This window comes from Sapajus apella, unplaced genomic scaffold (genome assembly GCF_009761245.1).
Source record: "Sapajus apella isolate SASKATOON/1434 unplaced genomic scaffold, GSC_monkey_1.0 scaffold7, whole genome shotgun sequence".
Classification (NCBI taxonomy): domain Eukaryota; kingdom Metazoa; phylum Chordata; class Mammalia; order Primates; family Cebidae; genus Sapajus; species Sapajus apella.
The window spans coordinates 2,517,192-2,534,001 of NW_022436947.1; the positions used below are offsets into that span (position 1 = coordinate 2,517,192).

At 43.1% G+C, this 16,810-nt stretch overlaps 1 protein-coding gene across 9 annotated transcripts in view; it reads right to left on the reverse strand.

The window, feature by feature from the left end:
- Window positions 1-8,307, reverse strand: part of LOC116550087 (putative RNA-binding protein Luc7-like 2) — a 64,049-nt gene extending 55,742 nt beyond the window's left edge. The window contains exons 1-2 of one of the 9 annotated variants that reach the window (XM_032275833.1): window positions 7,485-8,307; window positions 4,357-4,633 (exon numbers count right to left, since the gene is read on the reverse strand). Coding sequence is in view for 1 of the 9 variants with exons in the window: in XM_032275842.1 (XP_032131733.1) it covers window positions 7,485-7,545 (61 nt within the window). In the remaining 8 variants the exon portion in view is untranslated. Of the gene's footprint in view, window positions 1-1,454; window positions 3,553-4,356; window positions 4,634-7,484 lie in introns of those variants that run through there. The other 8 variants (XM_032275837.1, XM_032275840.1, XM_032275841.1 and 5 more) reach the window with 8 other exon arrangements.
- Window positions 8,308-16,810: the final 8,503 nt, after the last annotated feature.

Sequence of the window (16,810 nt, forward strand, 5' to 3'; positions counted from 1 at the left end):
TGACAGAAATATACAAAATAACACTTATTCCATCATATAGGTGCTTGACTGTCCTTTTTACTTTTCAAAACACTTTTTTCAAATGCAGACACCTATCATCAGTATCACAGAACTTAAACATTCATGTGTAATTCTTCATTCCCATTAGATTTTTAATGAAAAGATGACAGAAGCAAATTATGTCCATAATCTCTAAGATAAGGAAATAGAGAAATAACTAAAGCAACTCAGCAACCTGGGGATACAATGGAAAGTAAGATTCTATTGCTATAAATAATTACTAGACCCTAAAGCACATCAACCAATAAATATATAGAACACCATGTGCAGAGAAGTATTCCCTCTAACACAATGGAGTAAATTAAATTATAACAGGAATTTTTCAAAATATTCATACATGGTATCCAGACTCAGGTCAATCAACTGCTTAGTCCTAGTAACATGCTCTGCTGCTCTGCTCCCCTCTATAATGCAGACTCACAGCCACTTCCCCTAGCATTTCTATCAGGCCTCTCTTTGATAAGCAGCTTTTCCCACAGCCAGGAACCTTTCACATTCCCATTATGGAACCAATTGGTAAAATCCTGCAGAATCATCTACCCCCATGGACCAAAGCACTAAAGGAGAGGTGAGAAATTGAGCTAAATGAGGTAATTTCACCCTGGAGATCTAGATGGACCTCTCTAGGAATCTCCTAGATCTCGCTGTCTCACAGGCTTGTATTTCTGTCCAGTCATTTCTGCTTACTGGCTTGGGTATATACAGTTCAATCAGCTTTCCTTTAACATGAATACTCCCTGGAACAGTAATTTCCAAAGTATGAGATTTGCACAAAAAGACGACTTTAGGGGTTATATGATTTTATAAAATGTCAACATGACATTTTAAATACCACTCAGTAAGAAAGTTATTAATCATGATTAAGAAAAAAAAGTTTCCGGCCGGGCGCGGTGGCTCAAGCCTGTAATCCCAGCACTTTGGGAGGCCGAGGCGGGTGGATCACGAGGTCAAGAGATCAAGACCATCCTGGTCAATATGGTGAAACCCCGTCTCTACTAAAAATACAAAAAATTAGCTGGGCATGGTGGTGCGTGCCTGTAATCCCAGCTACTCAGGAGGCTGAGGCAGGAGAATTGCCTGAACCCAGGAGCCGGAGGTTGCGGTGAGCCGAGATTGCGCCATTGCACTCCTGGGTAACAAGAGTGAAACTCCATCTCAAAAAAAAAGAAAAAAAAAAAAAAGCAGGAGGCTATAGTGCCAGTCCCTGATCTAAAACATACCCTTCACATAACTGAGAAGAGTCTACCATGTAAACTAGTAGTAGGGCAGAATACAGAACAGAACAGCCAGGTATACTATAGATACTATCCAATAAGTATCAGTTAACACTACAAGAGAAAAGTGGGGTCTGTAGAAATCTAAGGTATTAAGAAGATTAAAAACAAAACATTTACCATATTCAGGAGACAAGATTCAGCAAGGACAGCTGGTTAAATTCTTTTCATGTTGAGTCAAGTCAAACATCAGTTGTACATGGTTCACAACTATATTGGAACATATGGGTCAATACTGAGTGCTTTTTGGAAAGAAGTTTTAAAGATTCTTTTCTATGCTAACACCAAAATGACATTTATTCAGCTGAATGGACTATATGTTACTTTCTGATGGCTTTGACTTCTTTAAGTCCTAAGTTATTCAGTTCAAACAAAAACATGGAGCTGCAGATGATTTCAGAGGTTTCACAAATTACTTTTCTCTACATCCTCAGTAATTTTACAAAATTGCATACTGATCTATTTTGGCTCTGCCTTCCAATGTCTATTCTAGCAGCTGTTAGTGCCTGAGAATCTAACCCAAAAGGAAACAGAATAGCTTTCCTGCAAGTTCTGAAATCACAAAATTCTAGTCAGAAACTTACCCTTTCATTCCCTCATTCCTTTTCCAGCAAGACGTTCCAGCTTCCTTCATCTTCTTAGTTTCTTAGTAGAGTGATTAAGTTATGTCAAAATGCTTGTTTCCTCAAGAACTCTACACACTAACAGCAGTAGGCTTGAAGGGTTCAGTCCTTTTCAAGCACCTTTCTGGAATTCCAAACTTAGGGAGTATCTGCCTCATTTAACTAGTCTTGCCCACTTACTGACCTTTAGTTTTAACCCATCTGCTTGTCTTCTCAATCCCCCGGCTTGCTGAACTCACAGCAACTTTAAGCTTTAATGCTTTCATGAGCCGCCTGTTACTGAAGAGTATCTGACTCACTAAACCTGACCTTGATCCATGATACCTAATGTTCACTGAATTCCTACTACCCATCTTTAACATCTTTAACATGTTGAACACTACCATCTATCCTTACGACAACATCCTACCTAAACGAAAACAAAGAAATTTACTTGCTCCTTATAGAACTGATGCAGAAACAGACAAAATGATTTTTCTGTTTTCAGTTCATTTTTACCTGAAGTAAAAGAATGTCTCAGAAGCATATGCTTACTTGAGGAGAACTAAACAACTGTAGAGAATCCAGGAACGATGCAATGTTATATGAAGTGACAGTTTTATTGTTTTCTGGGCTGCTGTGTAGATAGAAATATTATTCAGAATTCAAAATGCAAAATGAGGACAACTTTTTTAACTGATTCACTATGCAGGTGCTAATAAGCTTTCAGTGTTTTGGATATGCCTGAAACTCTGATAAAGTTAAATAGTTAACTGAAACACAGAAACTGTTTAATCTTATCCTTATAATGTTAAAGAATATACAAGTTCTAGACTAAGAAATATCCTGTTATTTCAAAAATGTCTGCTTATACAATAAAGGCTCCGCCTCCTTCACTTAAAATGAACAATCCAAGTGGAATAAAAGAATGGCTTACAACTGACCAAAAAATGAATATGGTTCATTATGTTAATGAGAAAAAATTAAGAGAAAATGTTTTCAATGTTGATGAAAAGTCAAGGAACACAGATTACAGTAAAGATGATTTTATGAATAAAATCCATTAAAGAAAGCACTACTTCAAACTTTGATTCAATAATTTTGCATAAAGGCAGAAATGTCATACTATCCTACAGATTATATGGTTATGTATTACTAACCTTATATTAGCAACAGATAAATGGCTTTCTTAACTGTATTTTCCTGGATATCTCCAAGGATAAGTCTCCTTTCAGTTTTGTATCCCACAAACTATACTACTGTACAACATAACTGATCAGCAAAAATATTATATTAATATATTAATATCCTACAATTTAGAAACATTAAAATAGTTAAAATTACTGAAAGTTTTAACTTGCCCAAAATATTCCCTAACCATAAGGGACAACTAATGATGCTATAAAATTCTATATAACATTCCCAGGCTACTCATTTTGGAGGGCAGGCTGCCATTCCTGACCTATTTTAATCTTTCAAAGACGGTCACTGCTCCCATTTAAAGGTATAAGCAATTAAGAGATACAGACCCTCAGAACTACCTTCTGTAATTTATCTAATTTCTAAGTTTAAAATGTAATCTAGGCTGGGCGTGGTGACTCTCACCTGTAATCCCAGCACTTTGGGAGGCCAGGCAGGTGGATCACCTGAGGTCAGGAGTTTGAGACCAGCCTGGCCAACATGGAGAAACCCCGTCTCTATTAAATATACAAAAATTAGCCAGGCATGCTGGCGGGTGCCTGTAATCCCAGCTACTTGGGAGGCTGATGCAGGAGAATCACTTGAACCGGGAGGTGGAGGTTGCAGCAGTGAGCCAAGATCACGCCACGGCACTCCAGCCTGGGCGAGAGTGAGACCCTGTCTCAAAAAAAAAAAAAAAAAAAAAAAAAGATGTAATCTAAATCCACACCCTCAATTTTATTTAATTCTTATCGCATGCATCTTCCCAGGCTTTCTTGGGATCAATACCAGAAATTTATAACCAAACTGTAATTGTTGGCAAAGGGGCTTTAGCTAAGGGACAACCTTGCAATTAATCCAACTGAGAAAAAATGACCATAGTTTGTGGGAGGACACTGGGTTCTTCCAACTGTCACACAGACAATTCTCAACCTGTTTCTTGGATTCTCCTGTGCAGCTCCTCCCTGCTTTCAAATAGAATGAATATGTTCAGGGAAAACAAATTATCCCTCTCCCCTCTATTAATACTAACAACTAAAACAAAGATATTTATAAAATGTAATGAATTATAAATGAGATAAAATATTAGTAATTACTGTCTACTTACAGCTTCCCCTTTCTAAAAAAACTTAAAATATATTTATTTTTCAACATTTCTGAGTATAACATAAAAAATTATTTGCTTTCCCATATAACAAATTACAGATTTAACTTGAGGCAAAAAAGGTTAAGTGACTTACCCAAGGTTACAATTAGAGGTACAGCTGGGGCTAGAAACCAGGTCTCCTGAGTCTCAGCCCAGTGCTCTTTTCCTTAGCCCATGATGCCTTATCAGAAAAATCCAAATACAGTCAGACCCCCAGTTATATGGGTATGAGTTACACTGATTCACATATACAAACTTTATATAGTGTGACCAATGTTTCAACTCACGCGGTACCCTGCTTCCATTTATGCAGTATGCCAGGCATCGGCACGATTTTCAGTGGCACACAGGCGGTTGCCACCACCAGGGCCCTAGGCAAAATTGCAAAGAAGGCAAAGTTTGTCTTTGGCCCTCCCACCTCCCTTATGCATTCCTCTCCCACCTCCTGGCAGTCCCCTTGCCCAGCCTCCCGGCACCATCATGCTGCCCTCAGATTGTCTAAAGCCCCCAACTTCCACCACTCACCCAGGACTGTCCTTTCTTGAAGTGCCCAGTGATCCAAAATTACCTCTCCATTGCCCTGCTAATAAAATTCCTACTCCTGAGGATTCCAGTGAAGTTTAGGTAATCTAAATGATTAACTGCTTTTAGTAATTCAAGATAAGGCATATTTAACTAACAGACTTAAATCTCCAATGAATTTTAAAAGGAACTAATTAAAAACTGTTGGGAAAGGGAGGGGGAAGAAACCTTAAGGGAGTGGGGAGGTAATGTTTTTCCAAAGCCCAGGACTCTGTGCCACTTCAGATTCCTTCACAGACAGGACACTAAGGGTCGAGGGGATCACTGCCACATTGAACCCCACTATCTAAAAAGAGAGTGGTTGCTTTATAGTCTCTGAATTTAAAAAAAAGAAAAAAAAAAGGAAAAAGTTGCCTTAAATACCCTCCTACCTACCTTTTCCATCTCTCTCCCACCTCCTGGATCCCCATTTCCACCTTAGTGCCAAAGACACCCAACAGCGTTCCCACAAGCTGTTTGTGTGTCCAATACAAGGCTTCCCATTAAATGGTTTCAAATTACATGGCGTTATTCAGGGGACGTTTCCATGTTCCCCTATCCCTGGATAACTTGAAGTTGACTGTATGCAAAAAAGAACAATCCTAATTATTAAAAGTCCTGAATCATAAAATGATATATATAAACTCATTATATGTCTGGTAAGGAAAAAAAAGTTCTGATTCTTATTTTGCATATATAAAAGAATTAATTTTGATATCTAAAAAAAACCCACTCAATTATTTTTCCTTGAAAGTAATATATATTTTACTTCTGACCCAATACAGCAGTGAAAATCCAGTCATTTCAGCTAAATAATACTGTGGACTCCTAAATGAGTTCAATCATAATAAATCCTCTAACTCTCAAGGAAAAAAACAAAAAAATCCAGTAACAGATACATTAAAAAAAATACACAAAGTGGATTTTAAGAAATCCAAGTTTCTGCTGACTACACACACAGAAATATATTTAAATTTAGTTTTGCAATACTAGACAGGCTGCCTAATTCAGAAACTTATCAGGAGATGGTTTACCTCGACCCAACTACCCTCCCAGTAAAACTAGGAAATCCAATTCATGAAGAAGATACCAAAAATGGTATCCATCAAGGACTAAAAGGATCATGTAAAGCAAGTATTAAATAATTTCTTTAACTTTATTACACAGATTAGTTGTTCTGTTAGCTAGGATTCAATGAAGCCCGTTCCCAATACGCTCTCATATTGGAAAAGGAGCAACGTGAAGACATGCTGCAGTGATAAAGTAACCATTCTTATGTGAGAAATGATAACAGTTAAAAGTTTCTCCAACGGCATTTTAAGTTAATGTTAACTTTCCACACAAAAACTCATTTCCTTCCCAATCTTTCCCTCCTCTCTAGACAACCACAAGTAGGTTTGCCATCTACACCTATTTGCCCATATGTTTTACAAAGAAAAGTTCCCAATATGGGTTTTTATTAAAACTAAAAATGTAAACACTGAAAAGCCACTCTATGCACTGCTGAAAGATTTGAATACAGTAAGATTTTTAAAATCTACTCATATTTTGCTGTAAAGCACTCACGTAAAAGAGTTAACTTAAAAACTAAATTTAAGATGTGCCTTTTCTCTTAAATCAATACACTTAAATAACTTGTCAAGAACAAAAGCATTCCTAAGTGGCTAAACTATGCCTAAACAAGCAACACATAAAAACTACCAAGGATTTTGCTGTGTTAAGAAAGCAACGAACTAGACCTTTCCTACATATTTGAATAGATTTAAGTTCAATTTGACAGTACATTACTAATTATCATCACCAAAAAAAGCAACAGCATTTCATCCTTTTATTTAGAAATTCTCTTTATGACAAAGAATAATCCAGCACTTAAGGGCTCTCTATACAGATTCTAACCTAAACGCCTCAAAGGATCTTTGTTCCCCTAAATTGTACTTCACTGGGCACCAAATTTTCAAAATCGTTCTATGTAGGGCACATGCAAGATATGTCAATATTCACTGAACAAAGCCTCTATTAAATTGTCTAACAAAATGGAGGTCTCTCGGAAAAACAGGCCATAACATGTTCCTTTTCACAAAATGGGGCCAAACACACCCCCTTCAAGAAACCATGGTTTGGGTCAGATTTTCCATAAAAATGGTTGTTTCTGTGGGGCTCGATGGTGCATCTCTGGGACTGGGTTAGTAATAAAGGTTTCCTCCTGACCCAGGAAGAGGAGGGGGGAGCTTCTCTCTAGGTATCTGGAGGACGGCGGCGAGGGATGATCCCACAGCTCTGGGTTAAGGAATCAGATCCGGGGCGGAGGCCTTAGCTGTCCGCAGGTACCTAACCAGCGACAAAACGGGCCCCCCAACTACGCAAGAGAGACGCGGGCTCTCCCGTCCCAGCCAAGTCAACATTAAAAGCACAAACTCTCCTTTCTGCCTCCAGGCCCCGCCTCACCCCATTGGCAGCAGTTCCCGCCAATCCGCACGGTCACCGCCCCCCAAGCCCGCCTGCCAAGCCCTGATTGGATGGGACGGGGGCCGGGGACCTCGTGTTACCAATCTGGGAGCCCCTTACTCAGCCACACGCGCGCGCCCAGGTGCGCCCTCGAAACCCCTTCCCTTCGCCGTCCCCGTCCCCTCCCCCACCCCCAGGGCCCTGGCAGACGCTTACCGTCCCGGGAGGTGCCCATCAACTGGTCCAGCATCGCGCGCATCTGGGCCTGCGCCGACATGGCGGCGGCGTAGCGGGCTGACGGGCGGGGGTTGGGCGCAGACCGGGCCCTTTTGGACGGGGGGATGAGGGTAAGGGATGGGGGAAGGTGCGCTGCTGTCTCGGTGGCCGCCGCCGCCTCGAGGCGTGCGGAAAGGGAGCCGGAGGGGTTGCGGGAGAGTCCGGGCTGCGCTCCTCACGACGACGTGTACGTGGAAGACGGCAGCCCCCGACAGCGACCCTCGTGCCCTCACTCTCCGTTCGGTTCTTGGGACAGAAGCGACAAGGGCCAAGCAAGCTCTCGCCTTCAACACCGCCACCCGCCAGAAGCCGTCAACCCCCCCTCCAAGCTCTGACGCCGCTCGCCGCCACCGTCGCCGCGACGGGAGCGCGCACGCTCCTCGCGCTCAGTCGTTTCCCGCGGGGGCTCCACCAACTGGCGTCCAGCTGTATGGCTCCGCCCGCGAAGAGTTCCACCCTAACGGCTCAGGGCCCGTGCACGCGCTCTCCTCTCGCCCCCTTACCCCGAATCTCGCGATACTCTGGTTCCTCAACCTACGTTCCAAGCCGGATCCGCCCTGAGGCGCTATGCCTTGCTACGCTCCCTCCCGGCTATCAGGCAGGCGGCTAGGGCTGTGCGGCCCGCGGTGGTGGCGGCTCAAACCCAAATTAGCAAAAAGCGCTAGAGGCTTAGCTGAAAGTAAATAAGAGTCCAGGTCCGCCCTGTCTGCGGTCAGCCTCCTGGGTGGCGGAGGTGGACGTGCTCGGGGCGAACCCCCGCCCCTAGTGGCGTGGACCCTCCCGGTTCTCCTGCGCCTCTTCTGGCCCGGAGCAGCCCTGACTCGCACCCGCCTCTGCTTAGGGCTTTAAGGCTCTGCCCAGCTGGGAAGTGTCAAGTTTAGGAGAAAGCACCCGAAAGCAGCATCTTAGGAAACAGGCGCGCCGACCCATTCGGATTCATCGTTACCTAGAAGGTCGTGGGCGGCATGGTCTGAATGAAACCATAAAAACTCAGTGTATTCTGAGCTACTGGGGAGGCGATCTTGGGGAGCAGGGAGCCAACAGCGTTGGCCGCAGGGAAGCTGGGATTCTAAAGTCACTCGGCCAGTGACTGACTGGAGCCGTGGCTTTAGCTCTCCCCCTCGCAGGGCTCGTGGAGGTGGTCACACGTCTCCTATGGCGTGGCTGTGAAAACAATGTGGAATAAAATGCCTAGCCCAGAGACTTTCCCTGGTATTTCTAAAGACGGTTTTAGTAAAATATTAATTTCTTGCCAGCGCAGTGGCACACGCCTGTAATCCCAGCACTTTGGGAGGCCGAGGCAGGGATCACCTGAGGTCAGGAATTCAAGACCAGCCTGGCCAACATGGTGAAACCCCGTCTCTACTAAAAATATAAAAATTAGCCGGGCACGGTGGCGGGCGCCTGTAATCCCAGCTATTCCGGAGGCTGAGGCAGGAGAATCGCTTAACCACGGGGGGCAGAGGTTGCAGTGAGTCGAAATCACGCCATTGCACTCCACCCTGGGCGACAGAGTGAGACTTCTCAAAAACAAATTAATTCCTTAAGACATACAGGTCAGTGTGCAGGAAGAGGGTAGCTTAAAAAGAAATTTAAAACTTTAAAAAAAATGAATTAATTGGCCGATTTCGGTGGTTCAGTTTGTAATCTCAGCACTTTGGGAGGCCGAGGCGGGTAGATGACCTTAGGAGTTCAGGACCAGCCTGGGCAACATAGTGAAACGCCGTCTCTATTAAAAATGCGAAAATTAGCAGGGCACGGTAGCGCGTGCCTGTAATCCCAGCTACTAGGGAGGCTGAGGCAGGAGAATCGCTTCAGCCAGGGAGGCAGAGGTTGAACTGAGCCGATATTGCGCCACTACACTCCAGCCTGGGCGACAGCGAGACTTCGTCTCAAAAAATAAATAAATAAAAATAAAATCAAATGTTTAAAAAGACAGGCACTTTCTGGATACTTTGAAAGGAAATGATAGATTTTTTGTTCCATTAACATTGTATATGCATCGCCTTGGAATTATTAGCATATCAATTAAAAACATGAATAGTAGTAATAGTCCCCAAATTCCTTTAAATGTATGTCGCGGCCGGGAACAATTGCTCATTCCTGTAATCCCAGCACTTTGGGAGGTGGAGGCGGGCGGATCACCTGAGGTTAGGAGTTCGAGACCACCCTGACCAACACGGTGAAACTCCATCTTTACTAAACATACAAAAATTCACTGGGCGTGGTGGCAGGCACCTGTAATCGCACCTACTTGGGAGGCTGAGGCAGGAGAATCACTTGAACCCGGGAAGTGGAGGTTACAGTAAGCCGAGATCACGACACTGCACTCCAGTCTGGGGGACAGAGTGCGACTATCTCAAAAAAAAAAATTAGTTAAAATAAGTGTGTATTGGGCCAATAAAAATTTTTGAATCACGTTATCTTTAGTAATAGACAAAACAGCTTCTCTCCAGTTACTCAGAGAACTGCAAATTCCAAACTCCAAAAATACTAGGACATCCTTTGGGAACTGATTTACAATAATGGAAAAATGTGCAAATTAATTGTCCTAGAGGGATGTATTATTATGTACACAATATGATCTGACCCTGAAAAACAATGTATTTAGGGAAATACACTAAAATGAGTAATTATGTTTTGCTGAAGAGATTTTTCTTTCTGCTTGTTTATATTTTAGATGTCTCTCTTGTAAATAGCATATAAATCGGGCTTAAAAAATAGTATATACAATATAATATATAATGATCAAAATTGAGGCATGAAATTGAGTGAATTAAGTGATATTCAGTCTTTGAAACATTCATGATTTATATTCATGCAATTCCTCCTATCTTTGGGTTTAAAACTCTTATTTTTGTCTATTTGTCTCAGCCATTTTATGTTTTTCTCTACTTTCTTTTTTTTTTTTTTTTTTTTTTTTTTGAGACGGAGTTTCACTCATGTTACCCAGGCTGGAGTGCAATGGCACGATCTCGGCTCACCGCAACCTCCGCCTCCTGGGTTCAGGCAATTCTCCTGCCTCAGCCTCCTGAGTAGCTGGGATTACAGGCATGCACCACCATGCCCAGCTAATTTTTTGTATTTTTAGTAGAGACGGGGTTTCACCATGTTGACCAGGATGGTCTCGATCTCTTGACCTCGTGATCCACCCGCCTCGGCCTCCCAAAGTGCTGGGATTACAGGCTTGAGCCACCGCGCCCGGCCTTCCTTTTTTTTTTTAAGATGGGGTTTCACCATGTTGGCTAGGCTGGTCTCAAACTCCTAACCTTGAGTGATCCACCCGCCTCCGCCTCCCAAAGTGCTGGAATTACAGGCCAGAGCCACCAAACTGGGCCTGACTGTAGTTTGCCTGCCTTGTTTCAGGGTTTGCTTTTGTGTTGGTCAGCTAGTGGGGAGAACACTCCCATTTTTGTTTATCTAAAAAGATCCTTATTTTGAGGCGGTGCACGGTGGCTCATGCCTGTAATCCCAGCACTTTGGGAGGCGGGCGGATCACAAGGTCAAGAGATTGAGACCATCCTGGTCAACATAGTGAAACCCCGTCTCAAAGAAAAAAAAAGAAAAAAAAGCCGGGCGCAGTGGCTCATGCCTGTAATCCTAGCACTTTGGGAGGCTGAGGTGGCGGATCACCTGAGGTCAGGAATTCAAGACCAGCCTGACCAATATGGTGAAACCCCTTTTTAAAAAAAAAAAAAAAAAAAAATCTTTATTTTGCTTTAAATTCTAGATGGATATTTTTATCAGCTAAATTCTAGGTTGGAGGTTTTTGTTTTGTTTTGTTTTTTGAGATAGGGTCTTGCTCCACACCCAGGCTGGAGAGCTGGAGTGCAGTGAGATCTTGCCTAGCTCACTGCAGCCTTGACTTCCCCAGCTCAAGTGATCCTCCCACCTCAGCCTCCCAAGTAGCTGGGACTACAGGTATGCACCACTACACTGAGCTAATTTTTAAAATTTTTCTTGTAGAGACAAGGTCTTCCTGTGTTTCCCAGGCTGGTCTCAAACTCCTGGGTTCAAGCAATCTGCCCACCTCAGCCTCCCAAAGTGCTGGGATTACAAGTATGAGCCACCATGCCCAGTGGTTATTTTCTTTGGGTTACATACATTCTACCTGACCTTTTACCTTCCACTGCTCTTGAGAAGTCAGTTCTCAGTCTTTCACTCCTTTAAAGACAGCTGGCTATTTTATCATGCTATGGACTCAGTGAACAATGAGCCTTCATTCATTCATTGAGAATCCATCAACTAACATCTTTTGTCAATTTAGGAAATTCTTAGCTGTTATCTTCTCAGATCTCACCTCCCTCATCAACTTCTGGACATTTAAATACATGCATATTAGATAGTTTTCACTATATCCTCTATATCTTACTCTCAGTTTTGCACTTTTTACCTTGGTCTTTCAGAGCTGATGCTTTTTTCTGACAAATTTTATAGTTCACTAATCTCACTATACACCTGTATCTAATTTGTTACTTCCATCAGTTGAATTCTTTTTCAGTTCTAGAATTTTTATTAGGTTCTTTATCAAACCTATAATATCATTTTATAGTTTCTGGTTCCCTGATGAAATTTCCAACCTTGGCTGCTTCACTGAAGATGTTAGAATCAGCCAACAGCCCTTAGTGAATAATGGTTTGGTAATCTGTGTTGACGGATTCACTAAGGTCATTTTGACCTTAGTGAACAATTGTTTGGTAATCTGTGTTGGCTGATTCTAATATCTTCAGGTTTTTTACGGTCTGTTGTTCGTGTTGGTTCTCACATGTGAAGTCTTTTCTTGTGTGTCTGGTTATCTTTGTGTGCTGAACATGTATTTGTAAAAATACATGTATAGGAATAACATAAGCCCTAGGTAGAGATTATAATGCTGTCTTCCTCCAGAGAGGATTTTTATTTTACTTTATTATGTAAGTGAAACGATTACTAGTCAGGAACCACCATAATACAGGTTCAAGGCCTCAGTTTCTCTTAACCAACAAATGACAAAAATCTGGACGGAAAGTCTGGTTAGGAGGCTGGGCACCATGGCTCACACCTGTATCCCCACACTTTAAGAGACTCAGGCAGGAGAATCACTTGAGGCCAGGAATTTGAGACCAGCCTGGGCAACATACAGAAACTGTGTCTCTACAAAAAGTAAAAAAAAAAAAAAAAAGAAAAGAAAAGAAAAAAAAATCAGCAGAGTATGTTGTGTGCCTGTCATCCCAGCTACTCAGAAGCCTGAGGCAAGAGGCTGTCTTGATTCCCATGTGATCAAGACTACAATGATCCATGACCTTGCCACTGCACTCCAGCCTGGACAACAGAGTAAGACCCTGTCTCCAAAAAAAAAAAAAAAAAAAGTCTGGCAAGAATTTTTGTTTTATTTGCGTCCAATTCACATTTCAGATTGAACCTCGTGGTCCTAGCTTAAAGTGCCTGTGATTAGAGTCCCTACCTTTGTGAGCCTAAACTGCTTTTTTTCTGTCTTACAGACCACTCAAAGTGCAGCTCAGTTTCAGTACTGAAGCTATTTCTACTAAATTGACAAATGCGCCGGGCAGGGTGGCTCAAGCCTGTAATCCCAGCACTTTGGGAGGCCGAGGCGGGTGGATCACAAGGTCAAGAGATCGAGACCATCCTGGTCAACATGGTGAAACCCCGTCTCTACTAAAAATACAAAAAATTAGCTGGGCATGGTGGTGCGTGCCTGTAATCCCAGCTACTCAGGAGGCTGAGGCAGGAGAATTGCCTGAAACCAGGAGGCGGAGGTTGCGGTGAGCCGAGATCACACCATTGCACTCCAGCCTGGGTAACATGAGTGAAACTCCATCTCAAAAAAAAAAAAAAAAAAATTGACAAATGCTGCCAGGGCGTGGTGGCACACACTTGTAATCCCAGCACTTTGGGAGGTCAAGGTGGCCAGATCACTTGAGGGCTGGAGTTTGAGACCAGCCTGGCCAACATGGCAACACCTCATCTCTACTAAAAATACAAAAATTAGCTGGGTGTGGTGGTGGTTGCCTGTCATCCCAGCTACTTGGGAGGCTGAGGCAGGAGAACCTTGGAGGTGGATGTTGCAGTGAGCTGAGATCATACCATCACACTCCAGCCTGACAGAGAGTCTGCTTCAAAAATAAAGTTGACAAATGCCATCAAGCCAACAGTGTGCTTTGTGTGCTACGCTACTTTTCTTGGTTGCCTTCTCCTAAGTTTTGACCCAGCATTTCTCCACTATTTTATTAGCTCTTTAATGATTTCAATATATATTTTTTTAATTTTGACTTTTTTTTCAATTATCTTCAGCAGAAGGGTTACTGCAAATTACCTAGACTGCCATTAACCTAACTGGAAGTTTGTTCTCCTGTTTGTAAATTTTTTTTCAATTTATTTTCTATTTTTTTTTTGAGATGGAGTCTTGCTCTGTCACCCAGGCTGGAGTACAGTGGCTCGATCTTGGCATCTGGGTTCAAGCAATTCTCCTGCCTCAGCCTCCTGGGTAGCTGAGATTACAGGCTCCTGTCACCATGCCTGGCTCATTTTTGTATTTTTAGTAGAGACAGGGTTTCACCATTTTGATCAGGCTGGTCTTGAACTCCTGACTTCATGATCCACCCGCCTCAGCCTCCCAAAGTGCTGGGATTACAGGTGCCCAGCCAATTGTTTCAAAACTTTTTTTTTTTTTTTTTTGAGACGGAGTTTCGCTCTCGTTGCCCAGGCTGGAGTGCAATGGCCCAATCTCGGCTCACCGCAACCTCCGCCTCCTGGGTTTAGGCAATTCTCCTGCCTCAGCCTCCTGAGTAGCTGGGATTACAGGCACGCACCACCATGCCCAGCTGATTTTTTGTATTTTTTTTAGTAGAGACGGGGTTTCACCATGTTGACCAGGATGGTCTTGATCTCTTGACCTTGTGATCCACCCGCCTCGGCCTCCCAAAGTGCTGGGATTACAGGCGTGAGCCACCGCACCCGGCCCTCAAAACTTTTAAATGTAGTAACTATGTTATTAATCTTAGTATATGAAATTTTAAAAATCTCTGTATGTCTGTGTCTACATTTTAGCAATTGATAACTATTCCTTTTCAAGGAACAAGGTCTCAGAGGGAAACAGGAAATCATATAAAGTAGGGTTAAAGTATACATTTAAAATAGGTAATTGAAACAAAGTAGGTACAAGTAACATGTTTTGCTAGCTGTGCAGAACAGACAACCTATCAATTTATTGTAATTTATGAACTAAATATGGTAAAGGATATATAATAAAAATTAATATTGCAGTTATTCTTGGGGCATCAGTAAATACAATCAATTTTTATAAACATGGTGCCTATTTATTTTTGAGACAGAGTGTTGCGCTGTCACCTAGGCTGGTGTGCAGCGGTGTAGTCTCAGCTCACTGCAACCTCTGCCTTAAAGGTTCAAGTGATTCTCCTGCCTCAGCCTCCTGAGTAGCTGGGACTATGGGTGCATGCCACCATGCCCAGCTAATTTTTTTGTATTTTTAGTAGAAATGGGGTTTCACCTATTAGCCAGGCTGGTCTTGATCTCATGATCCACCCACCTTTGCCTCCCAAAGTTCTGGGATTATAAGCGTGAGCCACCTCACTCGGCCTAAAACTTCAATTGAAAATTACTATCTTTTACTCTGATTAAATTAAAACTTAAAACTTACTTACAGACTGCCTTGGATTAGCCTACCTTTAGTTCAGAGCAACACAGATTTCTTTCCCCACCACATAATCCTAGTATGTGAACATCTTGTTCTTATCACATGTTCATATTTGTATCTCTAACACTTAACCAGACAAGGAGCTCAATACTTTATAGCCAGAAACATCCTCAACTCTAGTGAAAATAAGTGGAAATGTATTAATATCTGAAGCTTGTGGAGAGGAAAAATGACAACAGCCAAACCTAATCTGAAAGAACTAGTTAATTGGTTTATTCAAGACAGGGAAATTAAAATCAGTAAGGATACAAACTATATTGCTTGAAAGAAACTTTTTTTTTCTTTTTTTTTTGAGACGCAGTTTCGCTCTTGTTACCCAGGCTGGAGTGCAATGGCGCGATTTTGGCTCACCGCAACCTCCGCCTCCTGGGTTCAGGCAATTCTCCTGCCTCAGCCTCCTGAGTAGCTGGCATTACAGGCACGCACCACCACGCCCAGCTAATTTTTTGTATTTTTAGTAGAGATGGGGTTTCACCATGTTGACCAGGATGGTCTCGATCTCTTGACCTCGTGATCCACCCGCCTCGGCCTCCCAAAGTGCTGGGATTACAGGCTTGAGCCACCGCGCCTGGCCCCGAATTTTTTTTTTTTTTTTAAAAGATGGGGTTTCACCATGATGGCCAGGCTGGTCTTGAGCTCCTGACCTCAGGTGATCCACCCACCTCAGTCTCCCAAAGTGCTAGGATTACAGGCATGAGCCACTGCACCCGGCATAATAACTGAATTTCTATATTCAGTTCTAGCTAGACTGTCAAACACAGAGAGAGAATAGAGAAGAAGCTGAAAATTAGCTAGGTGTGGTGGCATATGCCTGTAGTCCCAGCCACTCAGGAGGCTAAGGCAGGAGAATCACTTGAACCTGAGAAGCAGAGGTTGCAGTAAGCTGAGATCATGCCAATGCACTCCAGCCTGGGCAACAGTGAGACTCTATCTCTTTTTTTCATGAGAGAGTCTTGCTCTGTCGCCAGGCGCCAGGCTGGAGTGCAGTGGCTCGATCTCAGCTCACTGCAACCTCTGCCTCCCTGGTTCAAGAAATTCTCCTGCCTCAGCCTCTGGAGTACCTGAGACTACAGGGGCATGCCACCACGCCCAGTTAATTTTTGTATTTTAGTAGAGATGGGGTTTCACTATGTTGGCCAGGATGGTCTTGATCTCTTGACCTCATGATCCACCCACCTTGGCCTCCGACAGTGCTGTGATTACAGTCATGAGCCACCATGCCCGGCTGAGACCCTATTTCAAAACAAAAAAACCGGCCGGGCGCGGTGGCTCAAGCCTGTAATCCCAGCACTTTGGGAGGCCGAGGCGGGTGGATCACGAGGTCAAGAGATCGAGACCATCCTGGTCAACATGGTGAAACCCCGTCTCTACTAAAAATACAAAAAATTAGCCGGGCATGGTGGCGCATGCCTCTAGTCCCAGCTGCTCAGGAGGCTGAGGCAGGAGAATTGCCTGAACCCAGGAGGCGGAGGTTGCGGTGAGCCGAGATCGCGCCATTGCACTCCAGCCTGGGTAACAGGAGCGAAACTCCGTCTCAAAAAAAAAAAAAAAAACA